Source organism: Colossoma macropomum, unplaced genomic scaffold (assembly GCF_904425465.1).
Source record: "Colossoma macropomum unplaced genomic scaffold, Colossoma_macropomum, whole genome shotgun sequence".
NCBI classification, from domain to species: domain Eukaryota; kingdom Metazoa; phylum Chordata; class Actinopteri; order Characiformes; family Serrasalmidae; genus Colossoma; species Colossoma macropomum.
This window is the reverse complement of record NW_023494799.1, coordinates 12,972,049-12,990,823: the sequence shown is the minus strand read 5'-3', so window position 1 is coordinate 12,990,823 and position 18,775 is coordinate 12,972,049. Positions and strand designations below refer to the sequence as shown.

Genomic DNA, 18,775 nt, shown 5'->3' with positions numbered 1-18,775 from the left:
CTAGAATGAATTATTTCAGAAGCAAAACATGCAGGGCAAATGCTTGTGTTTATTGAAAATGTACAGAAACATTCATTTACATATGCTACAGTACTGTACATAGCACTCGTTCAAACTCACGTTGTATCATTACATAAAATGGTCCATTTAATCACTGACAAGCAATAGTGACCTTGTCTTTACAGAGGACACAATAACACAAAAAGTACATTTATAATAATAATGATAAAGTACATCATTATTCAGTGCTGGCCAATTTGATCCTTTTTCTACCCATGTCAATTACTGATTACTTACAGAAAATGATAATGCAGTGATAAGGTGTGGCTTGTGAGTTTTTTCAGTTTACTTTCTTTTCTCCTATAGTGATATAAATGTTTCACCTTTATATCCTTTTCAAAACCACATTATTCTTTCAGAGCTTCTCCCCTCTGTTACTTCTCATATATTCCATCTTACAAAAGCAAAATCATTCACACTCAATCTGCAACCTATCATTTAGGCCAACACCTTTTTTTGCTTTTACTCTCTGCTTGCTGAATTCCCATATTCCAAATCTTTTTATCAAAACTCTTTCACATCTTATTTGAATGATATGTGTACATATAAAATATTATATGAAGCAGAGGGAGAGGGATTTGGGTGTGTAGAAAAATGGCAAAAACTGTGATGTCCAAAGAATATCTTTGATAGTATTAAAAACACAATTTGGTTGTAGAACCCTAATATGTAATGCTTCATTTAAGGGTAGAGTTGCATGTAGTAAATCTGGCACTTAAAGGGGAATTGTACTGCATAATTAAATCATTACGACTTATTTGGAGTGATTTGGTATGAAATGCGACCTTCTAGAGAAACATACAAAGTCAGAATTGAGAACTTGCCAAGTATAGTGATAGGAACCAGATGTCTAAAGCATTTAACGCCTCTAAAGGTTACTCACAGAAAGCTTTACAGTTTTGACATAGGGTTCTGGTCTAAAATGTAATGTTTGTTTTTTTCCAATTCGTTCATGGTGGAGATACATGCAGTCAAAATAGTAAAAAAATACTTTTTTCAGATTTACCACTATTTTTCTAATTATCAATATTACATATAAAAATTACGAAGACATGTAGATCCAGTAGTCATGTTGGATACTACAAAAATGGCTATATTTGAGTTGTAGACATCGCAACCACTAGTTCCTATCACCACCATTGTAAAGAAAACAGAGCCTGTAAATTCTCTACAAGTTTCTTGCACCATATAAACACACTCTGATTTAGCTTGCTTACATACAATTGCATTATACAGAGCTTTTGAAAAATTGGTGGAATTCCCCTTTAACAGCAACTGACACAAGACTTATCTGCAGTTACTTCTACAGAGCATTAATACAGAGAGCCCTGTAAAGTACTGCATCATTACTAATGGATTTTGGTGCGAGACAATCACTTGACTGCACAGCGCAGACAAACCAGACTGGCAACAGTGAAAAAAAGGTGCCTTTTGAAATGGCATGTGTCATACACAGACTTAATACAGCACTCAGTACAAGTACAACTGTTCAACTGGAGCAAAATGAACAAGGGAGCATGTGACTGGATGAGGTATTTAAAATGCTCCAATACAACGAATCTATTGCTGAATCTGCATGTGCAAAACATTTGACATGGTGCTAACAACTGTGATAAATCTCTTCATGTGTGTACAGCATGCCATTATACAGCAGTGTGACTTAAATAGCAGTGAAAACAATACAATCACAAGTTTCTGGTCAGTTATAGTAGCTTCAGGTATACTTTGAAGCACCTTTACAGTCTGTGAACAAGCTTTGTATGTTATGGGGAACTTAAATGGGTTCTAAAAGCCGCTATATAAAATATTGTGAAATTTCCAACTAGACATACTGAACAATATGCTCAGAAGATCCAGCATTTCTAAGAGCAAGAATACATGCACAGATTGTCATGAAAACAGCTAATAAGTAGCTCACAAGCAGTCACAATTCATTTTCTGTACAAAGACCAATCAGAGGTCACTGGCTTTAAAGGTAATGCAGTACATTATGAAGATTCAGCATATTTCTCTACACTGACACTAATAAATAATATGTAGTGCTCATATACGTCAAGACACATGGTGATATGATGGTGGTGACCAGTACACAAAGTTAAACGAACAACAAAAAAGCTCTTAAATAATAATGACAGAACAGTTATTCCCTTTTGATGAGTGTTTAAAACACGCAAATTAAAACGGCAACATAAAAACATATCTTATATGTGTCTTAGAATATTAAAATGCCTTGAAGTTGGATCTCCAGATCCAAATCAGTTTTTGTCAGCACTGCATATGTTCAGCAGGACATCCTTGAAAAACAAATGTTCTCCAATTAATTCATAATCTAAAGTAGAGGTACCTACTACAAGTCTAACTCCACATGTCTATGGCTTTTAACGTGTCCAGTGAGGAACAGGCTGGATAAAAAACTGGATCTGCAGGACACGACATGGAAGACGGGTACATCAAGTAGAGGTTACGTTGGATTCCAGCTTTTAGTGTTATTTCGGGGGAGGATTTTTTGACTGTCTTTCCTCCTTTCCTGAGTCTATGAATCCTCTGGCCACCACTTTATGAAGACCAAGGCTCTGAAGCTTCTCAACCAGGTTGAAGCTGAAAATGTTCCTCTTGCGTTCCTCTTCTCCATGTCCCTTATCCTTTAAAGCTGTGCTGGTAGGATGTCCCCCTAAGATGGAAGGTATGCTGGGTTGAGTTAAAGCAGAGATGCCTCTGTCATTAAGCAGCTGGAGGAGACCAAGTGAAGGTGTCGTAGACATGACGGTCCTATGAAAGAAACCAGGATACGTGGAGCACTGTTGGAGATCCGGTGAGGTCTTTACATGCTCACAGCTCCCACAAGCGGACACGCTGTGAGGGTGAAGGCTATGGAAACACACAAACACCAAATAAACACTATGAGAAACACTACTAGAGAATGAGTCTGTGAATAGTATGGTAGTTAGTATCACCAGCCCAAATGCTGCAACTGAAAAATAAATGTTAGTTCGAACCATTGAGAATGAAGCACAAAATTGCTGTCGTAAGAAATACTGTATGTCAAAAATGGTAACTTTACATGAGAAGGAAAAATCTTAAAGGGGAATTTTTAAAAATTCTGTATAATTAAATTGTTAAGATGTAAACAAAGTCATTTATAGTGGTGAACCTATGAATGTGAAACCTACCAGTTTAGAATTGATAGGAACCAGACGTCTGAAGAGTTTAACGCCTCTAAAAGTTACCTCACAGAAAGCTATTACATGAAATGTTTAGGGATATATTACCAGATATATTACCTAATACATTCTTTTGAGGTTTTGAGGTTTTAAACAGATTAAACAGATTTAAACAGATTTAACAGATTTTTTAAAACCTGTTCATAGTGAAAGGGCACATGCAGGGTGTTGTAAGGAAAATAGCACCCAAAGAAAACTTATTTTTTACCACTATTTTACCATTATCAACATTACATATTAAAAACTCAGATGTCAAAGTTTCTTCACTGTTTGTTTTAGATTGCAAATAAAATATATTTGTGCTGAAGGTTCCCATGACCACTGTTCTAAAGAATTCTGAAACTATTTCACATCAAACAACTCTAAATCACATAACATCCCAACAACTGAACAGTGCAAAAATGTTTTAAAGTTGGTAACATTCCCCTTTAACTTGTTAATGTAGGCTAATAAAATTATTATTAAAATATTTCAAATAAAGTAATAAAAACCGAAATACAGAGTTATGACGTTTTCTTATGACAGCAGTGACAAATGAGTTTAGCAGAAGGTGACTAGGATTGTCCCTATGAACATTTATTATTCAGCACCAGAAAGCAATACATACATTTAGGGTATTTTATAAAGCAGCAGAGTGAAATATTAGAAAGAAGAGCGAGAAGAAGTGCTGTATTCTAGGAATGCTTCATGCTGATTAATTCGATTGATGATGGTTTAAGAGTTCTAAAGTTAAGATAATCAGTGCATCTGAGGTAGTTCTGATGCAGTGTTTCAGTGCTTTTCCAGCCTTGACTGGTGGTTCTTACTTTGCAGAGGTAGGTCAAATTACAGCTGTTGGAAGGGCCTTGACCAGCGCTTCCTGTCACTGAGAGAGTACATTAAGAGTCGTTGAGGAAGAGGAAAAAAACAGAGAAGGGCGAAGAGTTGAGGAGAGATCTGCAGAATCCCAGTGGCAATGTAATGAGCAGAGCCAACAGGCATATGGATTCTACTATTACCTATTTTCCAATTTGCTGATGAAAGAACAACAAAATTTCTCATAACAATTCTGGAAATGATTCTTTGGCAGGGAATCACAGTTTGAGCATCAGCTGAGGAGAGAACATAAAATGAAGGTAAACTGGAGATGAGAGTGATAGGGAAAAATGGGGTAATGACTCAGTGACAACATGTCTATTAGGTATCTAGAGTTGTGGTTCTCAATCCTGGTCCTGGAGTATCACTGACCTGCAATGTTTTAGTGTCTTTCTTGCTCTAACAATGCCACCAGGAAGGGCTTGGTATTTAGTTAAGTATTTGCGTCAGGCAATGCTGAAGAGGGTAATTGGTAGAGTCAGAAGAATCTGTGGTCAGACGGTAAAAGTTTGGCATGATTACTGTGGGCTAACATATATATACCTATGCATACAAACACAGGAATGCACAGAAATACCATAAACTTTAGAGGCAAGTCTATATTTGTAGTAATGTCAGAGTTAAAACGCACCCCCCCACCTTTTAAACAGTACAGCCCCAGTATGCTAATTGTAACTGGTCAGCTAACAAATCTCTTAGAGTGGGCAGAGATTAACCTGTAGTGATGGGCATTCTGGCTCTTTACAGTGAGTCAGATCAATTGGTTGAGCTCAGAAATAAAAATTGGCTCTTTTGGCTCCTAAATGGCTCTTCATTCAGTAGCACTGTCAGTTTTGTTTCTGTTCCTAAAATGAGCAACTCAACTTGAATAAAACTTATTAACAAAAATTGCTTTATTTTAGTTCATTTCACTAGATGAATTTCAAGAACTTACGAGGCACACCTGGAAACATGACAAAGAGTTACATGAAAACCGCCCAGTACAAAACCAGACATGAACGAACAGAACAAGCAGCAGGTTTAGGGATAATGACGGGGCAGAGCCAGAATGTTCTAAGGAGATACTGTAAGACGGGGTGGTGGGAGGGGCCTTGGCGAGGGTGGGTGCGGGGGCTGTCTTACTTTAAAAAAAATAATAAAAAGCTCTTCAACGTGAGTCGTGTTCCAACGTTCACCTAAAAGAGCTCCCCCATTCTAATTCAATGGTACAAATCTGAAGCTGGTAGTACAGTCAGAGTACATTACTTTTTGCATTGCCTACATTTGCATTGCAAAGCAATTCTCATACCAAATCATAAGAAGATGGACAGCAGTGATACAGTACTGAGAAGGAAAGGAAAAATAACACTGGAAGAGGATGCAGTGAAATGCCTCTAATAAAGGGATTTATCCATGCAGGTGAGCAGTGAGAAATGCTGAAAGGAAATGATTTTGCTAGCTTTAGTTTTTAGCATATTAATTATTATGATTATGTCACACAAGATAAAAGCTTTCTGCAGTTTTCGCTTTATCACTAGCTGACCAGCTCGGTTATCTCATTACTCTAAAACTCTAAAATGCACAGTTCAGTGGTTACTCCAGGACCAGGGCTGAGAACTACTGATCTACAGTGATGCATGTGGGGCATCTGTACAATGGTGCAATGAAGTGCAATGGTTTCTTACCCAGTGGAGAAGGAGGACAGCAGGAGAGAGGGATGAAGGGCCTGGCAGTTGGTAATGGTGTGGGTGGGACAGGTGTGAGGGAGGTTGGGACCAGGTGAATTGACTGAGGTAGACACACAAAAACACTCACTAAAACACACTACTTGCACGAGGCATATACTTCAAAACACAAACACACATGGAGGGTGAAACAAAATAAAGAAAGCTGATGCAGGCCGGTTTATGTAGAAGTCTTGAGAAACTTCAATCAGGTATGACAGTTATTTTTCTCATGATTTGAGATATAAAAACTTAAGTCTCAACTATTCCAATATCAAAGTTTTAACTAAAAAACCTAAACTAAAAGAACAGAGGAAGGGCTGTGGTCCTTACCCATAGTGTGAAGATTGGGGTTGGGGAGTTTGGACATATCAGGTTCGTCCTCCTCGAGGTCATTGAGGCTATAAACATGCTGGAGGTCCACATCCAGCTCCCTGAAGTCTTTGGTGAGGATGCCTGGCCGTGGGTGTAGGATGCCCCCCAGGTTGGGCTTTGCCAGCTGCTGCCAGTGGTGCAGGGTGACTGAACCTATAGAACAAAGAACAAAATATGTACATACTTGGAAAGCTCCCTTTCCAAGACCCCTTGGGGCCTTGTAGGCCTTCAGAGAGGACATAATGAATACATTTCTGTAATTTTTTAAATCAGTTTTATCCAATAGAATAATAATTTTTGTTGTATTTTAACTCGGCACCGATTGTAGAACTACTGTTATTAAACTGTTAAGTTTTGGTTGAAAATAAAAGGTTTAAAATGTTGAAATTCCCAGTGTAAAATCGTTCAGTGTTTTTCCCTCTGGTCTTATACTTTAGATTAATTATAAAGATAATATGGAAGTGACAGAGGAATCAGCCTATTGTCTTTCAATGGATTGGAACAATTTAGTGAGAAAAACATCGCTATACGCCTTCTGAAAGATGTGTCAATATCCGGTATTCACAGTCAGTGGCAGTTCAGCTCTGTGTGGAAGCTCTTTACTGAAAGAGTCACTGTAAAACTAGCATACAAGGTACAATATATGTTAACGTATTTTACAAGTACACAATAAAACATACAAAATGTCTTTTACAAGCTTTAAATGTCTGTGTTAATCTAGAATGGCAACAAAAATGTTCATGTAAAAAATTTTTTCCTCTGTTAGCTTAGTGCTAACATATAATTAAAAACCCCGTTAGTGGCGCTAGCAGAAATTAGCGTTTTTTTGACCATGTATTGGCCCAAACTTAAGACTTAGCTGTAATTGTCACCCTTTTTTGCGCATGTAATGCTTCTGTGTGTGTATGTGTGTGTGTGTTTGTGTGTTTCCTCACCCTCCAGTGGTTTGACTATCTGTAGACGTTCGGGCAGGTAGGAGCGGGAGCTGGATGAGCCGGAAGAATGCTGGGACCTGCCTGAGTAGTTGGTTCCCGTGGAGCACAGGCTGTCGTTGGGTGTGAGGAAGCCACTTGATCCACCTGTGCTGCCACTGCCACTGCCCCCCAGCGCCCTCAGCTTTCTCTCCCGCTCCACCTCAAAGAATGGCCGTTCAGAAGAATGGCTCTCCTGTCGTGCAGAGAGTGTACGAATCGCCTCTTCCAGATCCTGACCACCTGGAGTACCCGGCTGCCCCAGACGCTTGGATTCCACGCTGCTGCACAGCCACAACAACAAATGTAGCATGATTCCTAACATTTATTACTAATCATCAAAATCAGAAACTAGGCCTGGAAAAAAAAACTCTCTAAATAATATCTATCAGTAATTATTACTTGCATCAAAATCTTATTTTGAACCCTGAAGAAAACTCAAGATATTTTCCACTCTACATAACTTGACAATGAAAACAGCTACCTAGTTAGCTAGTCAGCCAACTCTCCCACTGGTTTGTCCTGTTATGAGTGAAAGGCTAGACTTCTTTCCCCATCCAGCAAGTAAAAAATACACATGTGGCGCTTAGTGTCCCAAAAGTAGCAAAGGTTAATGGTAATGGCAACACTATATTAAGAAACAGGACAGCATGACAATTCTAGAGAAAACACCTCAAACACGCATTATTGATAATTATTATTATCGTTTTATTGCCAAACTCTAAAAGAAACTTTAACTACTGTTTTATTTAAGGTTTACAAATTTACACAGGCATTATATACTTATATAAAGTCATACAGGCCTCACCTCTGCTCCTGTGATGGTGTTGCAGAGGGAGGTTTGTCCTCCAGGTTGAGGCTGACTGAATCAGAGCCGTAGTAGCTGGTGCGTGGTGTGCTGGTTCGACTGGACCGTGAGGAGGCAGAGTTAGAACCAGGAACTTGGGGGGACTGGCACAGAGAGCGCAGCCGAGCAGCTTGGTTGGCCACTTTCACCGTTTCAAACACACGCCAAGGATGGGTCCTACAGACACAAGGGCAGTCAAATCATGAGCTAACATTATGGACCTGATGATATGTTATGTAAACCTATCGTTTTATACAGTTTTTACATTCATTAATGTAAAGGTTGGAAACAAAACTGACTTTAAAAATAAAGCAAAAAAAAAATTATTATTTTTTTTAGTGATAATGGGCAGTTGTACGTTCACCATATATGCCTGATTTTCCAATTTAGATCCTGCTGAAGCCATGATTAATTGAGTTGGGTGTGTAAATTTAGAATTTGTAAGAAAATAAAGACTGATCCACATGTTTTAATGTTATCAAAAAGATTCTGTTGGCCCATGTAATAAGTTAGAGTAAGACTGCATTACTGTAAACCAATGGTATGTTTTGAAAAAAACTTCTAGGGTTAAATTAGATATTAAAGAACTGTTGTTTTGCATTGGTTATTGGTAAACTGACTTAATTGTAAAATTATTTTTGTGACTTTTGAGCATTTGCCTATGTTTGGCCAGTAGTGTGATTTAATAAGCTGAGAAAGCTACACATATGCATGACTGACTTGTACTCTGAGGGAGCAGGGCTGTCCAGGCCTTTGCGGAACGTTCCTTCAATCTCAGCAGCAAGTGAGTCCATGGGAAAGACAGCAGCCAGGGAGCTGTAGCGCTGCACTGTGCTGTTGGGCAGGCTCTTGTTGCGTAGGTTCTTTATGTCCTCTCTGGCCTCCCGAAGCATCTCTTGACACTCCGAGTACCTCTCCTGCAGGTCCTTCAGCTGCAGGCAGGGGGAGACAGAGTGCAGAGTCAAACATGGACTTGAGCAGGGACCCATTAGCCATAAAATTCCTATAACTGCTGCAATTACAGCTGTAGTGATATCAGTTTTAGTACTTTATTAGCAACAATAATGTTTAGAGCTTAGGGCAAAAATAGAATCCAAAGGGCAGGAAGTGTGAAAATCTGCTGAAAAAGGGTGATAAAGGCGATTACAGCAGTGAGGATGGCAGGTCATACCTCTGTTTTGAGCTGTGACTGGCTTTCTCGCGATGCATTCAAGTGCTGGGTCAGTTCCTCATTCTCTCTCACTAGCTGCAGACAGATGAAAATGACAGAATGAACACTTAAAATCATACAGTGTTGTAGGATAACTATCTAAATAACTAAATATTGACTACCGACAAGAGACTAGCATAGAGACAAGGTTGGGTGTACCTAATTAAAAGGCCAATGAGTATGTCCTTCATATCTTGAATGTTATTTGGTCTATAAATTTACATATAAAATCTGTGAATCTTAAGATTACCCAATGCAATAGTAAATAAGTGTTTTCTGATTCTTAAAATAAGCAGAGGTAAATGTCGCCTGTCCATGCTTATGACTCTCTCTCACCCCTTTACACCGCTGCTGCAGATCCACAACCTGCCCCAGCAGAGAGCTGATCTCCTCCTGCTGCCGCAGAGAGTCCTCCACCTTACGGGCCAGTTCCTCCGACAGAGCCACCACCTGCTTATTCACCGATGCTAGAGAGGCAGAGGAAGACAGTGAGAGAGACTAAACTACTGGAAGTGTCTACATTACACATACAACCAAAATTCAACATGATACTGCATGCAGAACCTCAAAGAGAAATTAAGGTTTACTTACAGAGCTCTTCAACACACACCATCATCAGCTGCTGCTCCTGCTCTTCATAGCTGTTGGTCTCAGATGTTAGCTCATTGGCCTGAGGTGGAGCAATATACAATACAACTCAAAGCTCTTACAACACTGCCCTCAGGTCTATAAGTTACACACTGCATGTCAAAAAGTACACAGATGTAGCTGCATTAGCTGCATTATGCAAATGTTAAGGCAAAAAAATTCTCTAGCCATAATTAATATCTTGTTGATTTTTGAAGCGAAAAGAAGTAAACGTCTGTAGCGAACCATTTAAACAAATAACATTTTCTGCAAATGTGAATGCACAGTTACTTTACATCTGATTAACTTAAAAAATAGATAGTTATTGTGGCATGTGCAAAAGTTTGGACATCGTTTCAGTTGTAAAGTCTCGGAACCTAAATAAATTGTTAGGCCTTAACTGACTGGTTAGGCAGGTCAAGAATTCTCATAAGGAAATATCAGCTGCTAACAATTGCAGAGTGTAACAAATTCTCGTCAAACCATGCTAACACTCAACAACCATGGACTCCTCTTAGCAGCTATCTGAAAATTAAGCTAACTGATACATACAAAGCAGGGGAAGGCTATAAAAAGATATGAATGCACTTCCAGCATGCTAATTTCACTCTCCAAAATGTCAATAAGAAATGGCAGTTAAGAGGAATTCTGGCAGTCAATTCACGATCAGTAAGACCAAGGAAACTCTCAGACAGAACTGCCTGTATGCTATACAGAAAGGCAAAACAAAATCCCATATGACAGCAAAGGACTGGAGGGAAGGTTTAGCTGAAACAGGAATGATGGTGCACCATTCTACTGTGCAGAATTGTTTGCACAAACGTTATCTGCTTGAAAGAATTATTAGAAGGAAACTTTACGTGTGACCTCATCACAAGTCTGAAATACACAAAACATCTAGATAAGCCAGAGGAATTTTGGTAACGAATGCTGTGGACTGAACTGTTTGGCCACAAACACCAATAGTACATCTGAGAAAAAATTAGCAGCATTTGATGAAAAGAACACCCTGTCAACTGTTAAGCTTGGTGGTGAAGCTATTATGCTTTGGGGTTGTATGGTAGCCAAAGCATGGGTAGATGGAGGATGGATTCCACTAAATGTCATCAAATTCTGGAAGCAATGTTGACACAGTCAAGAAATTGAAGCTATAACGAGGCTTCTACAACAGGACAAGGATCCAAAAAATTACCTCAAAATCCACTATGAATCGCTTCAAGAAATGCAAGCTGAAGCTTTTGGAATGGCCCTGTTAGTCCCCTAACTTGAGAATCGTTAAAAAATCTATGAGAAGATCTCAAACAAGCTGTATGCAAGACGTTCCAAGAATACTGCAGAACTGGAAGCATTCTGCAAGGAAGAGTGTATAAAAAAATCCTAAAACAAGAATAGAAATGACTTCTTGTTGGCTATAAAAAGCATTTGCAAACTGTGGTATAAGTTAATCAAATATAAAGTACCTGTGAATTAACCTTTGAAGAAAAATGTTATTTTTAAAAATAATTCGCTGCAGAGCACTTATAATCTTTTGACTTCCAAAAAACTGTGCTGGACTGTAGCCCTCTAGGACTGGAACTGCGCATCCCTACAATACATGCACATCCTAATACCTCAGGCTGACTGAGAGAAAATACAAGCTGTGCAGTGACCTCAGTGCGTAGTTTAAGGTTCTCTTCCTCCAGACCCTTGAGTTTCTGTTGCAGGAAGTCGTAATGGATGTAGTTACTGAGAGAAGAAGTTGACTCATTGCGTCTGATCCTAAAAGAGCGACAACAACCTCCATCAGTCACTAAAATGTTTGTCTATGCATGTATGCATGTGTGTTTATGTGTGTGTGTTGTACTCACGGTGAGCGTGACTCTGCAGCAGTTTCTATTTCTTCAGAGCTGGCATACAGATGCAAAAGGTCATCTCGCATGGAGAGCTCATGACGCAGCTGAGCAATCTACATGCACAGGGCCAACATTAAATAACTTCATTACATACCACTCAGGGTGTATTTATATCAGCTATTTTCCTGAAAGTAAGCTATAAAGTACAATCACAGTAGCCTTTTTTACATTATAATTTATAACTGTTGCAAAGAAAAATGGAAGATTATAAGTGCGTGTTTCTACACTAGCTGGCAGTAGCAGCAGTAGCAACAGGAGCTTTGGCACAATGAGGCAACAGTAGATCAGAGTAGGGCGGATGCAATTCAGTAGAAATACACTGATAATAAATATTGTTAGGTTACTCCAAATGTGCAAAACACTTTTATTCTATTCTCTGTAAGTCAGCTCAAGTTCTTAGTAACAAAGCAAAGCACCGCAAGATCGTGACTGTGATAATCCATCTGTGTTAGTGCATGCATGTGGGTTTGGACTGTGTTCAAGTTTCAGATTTAGCAGCACCAGTCAGGCCTGTTCGGGTGATGTCTCAAAGTTGTGGGTACAGGCTTCAATTCCATACCCGTGCAGACTGCTAGTTCTTACTACATTCTCTGCCATCAGAGATTAAGTACAAGCCTCCAATGAAGTCCATTTAACATTCTAACCTCTTCCTTTGCAATCTCCAGCTGTTCATCCAGCAGCTCGTTGCGTTCTGTCAAGGCTTTGTTCTGTTTGAGCAGTGACTGGCCAATTCTTGCTGCTAGCTCCAAGTCCCGCTCTTTCTGTGGAGAAAAGACATTTAGCGAAATTAAAACTTGCAAACTGCTTACAAAATAAAGAGCAGATTTACAACGTCATTATTCATTTCTGAAACCTAGATCCATTATAAATGACTCATGGTTTCTCACCTCCTCCAAAAGATGTGTGACAGCTTCAATGTCATGGTACGTCTTAGTGACCTGGCCCACTCTCTCTGAGCACAACACTGTAGAGACACAGACAGACAGAAAGGTGGAGTAATAGAGAGAGAGAGAGAGAGAGAGAGAGAGATACAGACAGAGAAAGAGAAAGAGATAAATGGGTTACTTTCATTAAAAGTCACAAAAAGAGGGTTCATTGAATTTCCAGGTGAAACTGCTGTTAAGTACAAGTTAAGGGAGATATTTCTGAGGATATTCATTATAACATAGGATTACAGTGCATAAGGAAGAGTAAAGTCAAAGAAAAATAAGTGAAAAAACAGGAATTTCCAAAACAGGAGCTTAAAAAGTATTAAATATTTTGTGTAATTTTCTGTTAAATAGATGTTTCCTGCTTTTTTCCTGATGCCAAAAAATGAATATCTTGTACTTAATGGTGGTTTTAACTGGAAATTAATTAAACAAAGGCCGGTCTCTGACTTCTGCACAGTACTGGTTGAATGTATATATACTATACAAGTGTATTTATAACTGTACACATACTGGTACTACTGTGCAACTTCTATGAGCACAACTATACTGGTGCATCTACTGCAGTTATAATAAAAACATTTACATTTATCCATTTCGTAGATGCTCCTAAACCAACTGACATACAAAATGTGTAAACAGTCATACTGACCCAAAATGCCCAGAGAATCTACAAGAATATATGACCTAAAAACAAAGAGCCCTATTATAGCTTGATCTTGTTAAATAAATACAAATGTTGATAGTATAATGTATGGGATCCTCCTGCATTCTGGGCAGGATGGACACACACAGACACTCTGGTGGACCACTCGGAGTGCTGAGCCTCTTAGCATGATCTTCATTAGCAGATTAAGTCTGCCATTCTCTGTCCGTCTGATATATATATCCGTGTGCTAGATCAAGCCCTCAGTTGACAAACAGACTGGCGAATGAACTGCAGTGCCAGGCTAAAGATACAGCACAGGATTAGAACACCGCTCCAGACTGCATAGCACTTTATAGGTAGACAACTAAACATTATTTACAAATGAACACAAATAAATAACAATTCATATTTTCTCACACAAGGAGTTTAAATTTCATTGCGCATGTCCTAATGAATTGGTCAGTGGGCCTGTAACATGTCCACATAATGCCTGTCAAAACTTTGGAGACATATATGACCATATCATTGGCTTGTTTACTTATTATTGCTGGGACTCAAGCAAGTTGGTGTTGTAATGTAAGCTTATGGGTACAGCAAGGTTATTTAGGTGATTAAGTTATTTTTCTCACGTTTTTGTGGCAGGCAGATTATAAGAAGACAAACATTTTGCCTTTTAAATTATATTATATAATGAATCATGCTCAATATGACCATAGACATTAATTAACAATTACGTTCATATACATTATAATTTCTCTGGGGCCAAAGCTTTTCAATATGTGCTTTTAACAACACTCTGGAAAAGAAAACTGTCAAATCATTATTTAGACAAAACCTACTCCTCACATCAAGGAAGACATTTTGATGAACATCAAGCTGTGTGCTACAAATTATTAGCAAATAGCTGTCTTGTGTTAAAGTGTTCTTTTTAAATTGTAGCTGCAAGAATAATCACATTTTAAAATTAGACAAGGCATCTCCAATCATCTGACATGCACACAGGACAGACATACAAACCTCTGTATGCCTGTCTGTTTGTACACTACACATCTGTTTCAGGACAAATACTGTTGTGTTTCCAAATCGATGACATGGCAAACGTGACCAGTTTATCATCAGCAGCAATGAATAACACTATGTGACAGCACCAGTAACAACACTCAGCCCAATAGATTTTATAAGCAATTATCAAATGGACCAAAGTGCCAGTGCTTCAGGGCCTGGAGAGCTCCACTTTTTGGCAGAGAGCCAAACATCAGTGAAATACAGTACTGCAGAGGCTACATTAGTGGAAAATTTACCCTTCAGTTGAGGGGATGCAGAATAAAGAGGAGAGAGAGGACAGGAGAATAAAAGCTGAGTGTGCACAAGAAAGAGGCCATGCTGTCCCTAAAGTCTAGCCAAAAACAGCAGGCGGTGACAAGATGCCAAGTGTTTTTTTTCCCTTGATCATGTCAGCTCGGTGGCAGGATTTTATGATATGAAAAAAATCCAAAAGATCCAGCACAGATCAATGTAAAGCTATCAACTGAAATATCCACAAGTTTTGATTCCAGCAAAGCAGGAACACACATGATTGGCTGTTTGAAGACCAATTGATTAAATAAGTGGAATCAGGTGTGCTCCTGCTTGTTTGGAATGAAAACCTGCAGCCACATCGGCCCTTTGTGGACAAGACTGGACACCACTGGCATAGAAACACAGCATATATGACTTTGATTTGTTTGACTGTGAACTATATTAGCTCAGGACCACGAAAATATGATTGAATAAAATGAATAAATGTAATTAGATTGGCAAATGGGCATAGAATCAGAAGGTTACAACAATAAACGTGAGCTAGACACTCGTTCTCTCAGTTCAGTGAGTGATCCAAAACACGTTAGACTAAGCTATTGCAAATTACACAGCAATTACTACCTGCTTTCCTATTTTCATTCAGGGGGATTATGTTTTGGCTGGACAAATGAACAAGTTTAAATTTACTGAGTGCTAGGGGCTTTATAAAATGTGACCCCCTGTACAGGATTAACTATAACAATGTCTGTACAATGAGAACAAAGGAAAACCAGATTAAAACAGACTGTCACATGAGGCCTGGAGTAGTTATATGAAATTTCACCTAAATATTACCTTCCTCAATGGCTCTGAAGTGTAAAACTGGTAGCTTTGAAATTGTAATCTCTCTTTCTTTCTTTCAAATACTCATGCTGGCATCAGCGAAAAGTAAATCTTGAATCTTTGTACAATAACGGAAAGAATGTTTTCAAGAGATTACATAGCACATAGCTGACTATAAACTGTTTGGTAACTGCATGGGATACGTGAGAAGATAAGGCTACAGGCTGAAAAACTCTAGGGTAATTGTAGGGGCTGCATGAGAAGATAACAGCATGGACTATATGAGAAGGTAAGAATACAACTTATAACACTGCAACTGCATGGGCTACCTGAGCAGGTAAAACTCTATGGTAACACATTGGCTATATGACCACAGCTTTGTAACATCATAGACTAAGTGAGAAAGCAAGAATATAGGTCATAAAACTCTACGGCAACAACATGGACTATACAAAAACTCTACGGTAACAGCATCTCCACAATCCCATTAGCTACCAGTACCACATGCATGCATTAGCAGTACAGTAGCTTCTACGCTCTCATTCAACATGATCTGGCCCTATTAAGATCATCTTAACTGTAACAGGGCCAGCTTTCCATGCCCAATTAAGCACAGCCCCAGATAAACTGACTTTATGACCTCTCTAGATTGAGAACGTACTTGCCCTGGTTGAGTTTAGCAACGTCAGATACAGTTTGGCTACGTCACTCAGAGCCTGACACAACAGCGACTCCCAACACTTAGACATGCACAGGTGAAATAAAGTGGACAATGTTGACAGTGCACAGATGAAGGTGAAGGATTATCACACTGAGAGGTGTTTGGAGCAGCTGTAGAACCTTTAAAAAAGTTCTACATTTAAAAAATAGCCAAGAAGTAAAAGAGCAGTTCTCCTACAGTGTGTGTCCTTGCTTGTTTGAGTTTGGCTGAGAGTCTGGTTTCTAATCTATAATTCAAAAACCGCACTTTCTATGTTTACATGCTGCACAATGACTGTGGTCTCTCAAGGTTAAACAAACCATATTTGTTCAACACAGAAACTGGCAGTGCTTTTATGTGAAACTGACCACATATCTCTGAGTACATTAGTGTGATTAGTTATGTTAACAGCCTCATTTTCTAAAAGGTCTTACATCCTTCAAAAGATTCGCAAAAGGGCTCATGGGATGCACAGAACTCTTGGGGTGCAATCTGCCCAATACTGCCTAGAGCAATTTATAGTGGGTCGCATCGTCCTGTGGAGAAAGTTATGCAGAGACCCTTGAATGAAAATGTGTTTTCATTACAGGCTACCCAATAAGCGGAAAGCGTCCTTCAGCAGCAGCACTGACCTACACACAAAAAGACCCACATAGCCCTGCACAGCAATATTAACTGTAGTCATGCGTTTGAGAGGAGGTGTAGACTGCCATTTCAACAGGATAGAAGAGGACAAATAAAAATGGTAACGCTTTCTATGAATGTCACATTTGTAAGCATCTATAAACACATTTATAACATGCTATAATGTATTCATAAGGCATTATAAACATGGTTATAGATATTTATAAAAAAAGAATTACGCTGAATTACACTTTATAGCCATGTTTATTATACATTATGAATTGCTTATATAATGCATTATAAGTAGTGCTAATAACATGTTATAATGTCAGTGCCAAAGAAGTCAGTCCCAGCTTGGAGAGCATAAAGTAAAGACAAATACCAAGCTAACGGTGGTGTACACTGACTGTCCCACATTGGGTAAAACACTGATGGCAGCAATAGTTTAAAATCTGATATTTGAAGCCTGTAATGTGCTTTACTGTGAATGTTTTAGTGTTTCAGTAAATTCTTCAGTAAATACTTCAACTTGAAGCCTCACTCTTAACACTGGAGGTGGCTTTAGTAGAGTACGCTTCACTTTACTTAAAGCATAGTATGAGCTGTTATAATTTGTTATGATCAGTACTTATAATGTATTATGTTAACAATTCATAATGCATAATAAACATGGTTATAACGTATAATGCATTTTTATAAATATTTATAGCTATGTTTATAACGTCTTATGAATGCATTATAACATGTTATGAATGTGTTTATAGATGCTTACAAAGGTGACATTCGTAGAAAGTGTTACCATAAAAATAATGTTAAAAAGCATTATTATTATTATTAGTAGTAGTAGTAGTAGTAATAATAGGCGCTATTCCGTTTTTCCACTAACTGAGCTATAAGTGAACTCAGCTCTAGCTCAACAACAAGTAAAAGTAACATAGACCGACTACACTGTACAGGTGAACCAACCTGAAATGCAGTATTACATCAACTCCAAAAGGTCTGTGTTTTCTTAGAAAAACAACTCTTAACCTGACCAATGTGTCATAAAACTTCCTAGTGTTTGTGTCCAAAGTATTCCTCTTTTTTGGTGGTTGAACAAGCAGCAGTACTCATCCTCATTCAGTGTGTTACAAAAAAGTAACACACTGAATATACATCACAATATCTTCAATATTTTTATTGAACAGTAACAATATGTTGGTATTTTCATATTCTCTCAGCCACTTTCTACAGTCATCTGTTTCTATTCCAGCTGATAGTGTTTCCATTGTGGGAAACTGATTGTACTTTTATTTATTACAAATTCTAAATTGTGCCAGATTGGTGTGAATTCACATGGTAATACATGGTTATTGGTGGATTTAATGGCTTTCCACCAAGCTGTAAGCTGTAAGGGCTGTTGCTTTTACAGATTTGTTAAATAGAGAATGCTGTAGTAAAGATTTGCCAAGAAATATGCCAAGAAATTGAACTTATTATCATTATTAATATTATTGTTGTTGTTGTTATTAATCAGCCCATCTTTATTTCTCTCCAGTGCTGCCTCTGTCAACATTCCCCAAAATGGTTCGGTCGTTACCTTGCACCAGCTCTCTGCACAAACCCTCCGTGCTCTGCTCCTCTTCCTCCTCAGGCTCCTCGTCTTCCTCGCCCTGACTGCTGCTGCTCTCTCGCTCACTGTCCTCCGTGCCCGAGCTGCTCCACACCTCCATGTTTACTTCCTCAATCCCTGCTCTTCTTTTGCTTTTCACTAATTCTGTTCTCTGCAGTCTTCCTCTTCTCTTTTCCCTACAGCCTAGACTTGGTGAGTTAAGACAGGAATCTGGAGATCTGTCTATACTGATGGACACACTTGAATACTAAATGACTCTTATACTGTCCAACACACACCTGCACGCTCTGTGGCTGTACGTGTAATGTCGTTAATGATAAATCCTCTCAGTGCTTCAGTTGCAGTTTGCCTGCTGACACTCACCTGGCTGCTCTGAGCC

At 38.7% G+C, this 18,775-nt stretch overlaps 1 protein-coding gene across 4 annotated transcripts; it reads right to left on the bottom strand.

Annotated features, from left to right (window-relative positions):
• Nucleotides 1-29: 29 nt before the first annotated feature.
• On the bottom strand, nucleotides 30-18,773 carry si:dkey-28e7.3 (trafficking kinesin-binding protein 1). 4 transcript variants are annotated; one of them, XR_005008122.1, is made up of 16 exons: nucleotides 18,364-18,772; nucleotides 12,649-12,725; nucleotides 12,406-12,522; nucleotides 11,717-11,814; nucleotides 11,519-11,627; nucleotides 9,834-9,912; nucleotides 9,579-9,709; nucleotides 9,204-9,278; nucleotides 8,753-8,964; nucleotides 7,994-8,209; nucleotides 7,150-7,469; nucleotides 6,173-6,367; nucleotides 5,801-5,903; nucleotides 4,280-4,372; nucleotides 4,088-4,146; nucleotides 2,837-2,928 (listed from the first exon to the last, which is right to left on the bottom strand). XR_005008122.1 is itself a non-coding variant. In XM_036586451.1 (14 exons), exons 1-14 carry the CDS (start codon nucleotides 18,494-18,496, stop codon nucleotides 2,547-2,549), a joined length of 2,247 nt encoding a protein of 748 aa, XP_036442344.1. In that variant the 5' UTR covers nucleotides 18,497-18,773; the 3' UTR covers nucleotides 30-2,546. The 4 variants fall into 4 exon arrangements, 2 of the variants coding, with proteins under 2 accessions (XP_036442344.1, XP_036442346.1); XR_005008121.1 differs by having other exon boundaries at nucleotides 2,834-2,928; nucleotides 4,088-4,372; XM_036586451.1 differs by lacking the exons at nucleotides 4,088-4,146; nucleotides 4,280-4,372 and having other exon boundaries at nucleotides 30-2,928; nucleotides 18,364-18,773.
• Nucleotides 18,774-18,775: the final 2 nt, after the last annotated feature.

What these genes read in the sequence shown, in the direction of transcription:
- si:dkey-28e7.3 (XM_036586451.1), bottom strand. Translation starts at nt 18,496, where the DNA reads ATGGAGGTGTGGAGCAGCTCGGGCACGGAGGACAGTGAGCGAGAGAGC. An exon ending in TGCAGCAGCGGTGTAAAGGG is followed by an intron (nt 9,279 to 9,578) that starts GTGAGAGAGAGT and finishes ATCTGTCTGCAG; the next exon opens with CTAGTGAGAGAGAATGAGGA. An exon ending in ACACCATCACAGGAGCAGAG is followed by an intron (nt 7,470 to 7,993) that starts GTGAGGCCTGTA and finishes GTGGCTGTGCAG; the next exon opens with CAGCGTGGAATCCAAGCGTC.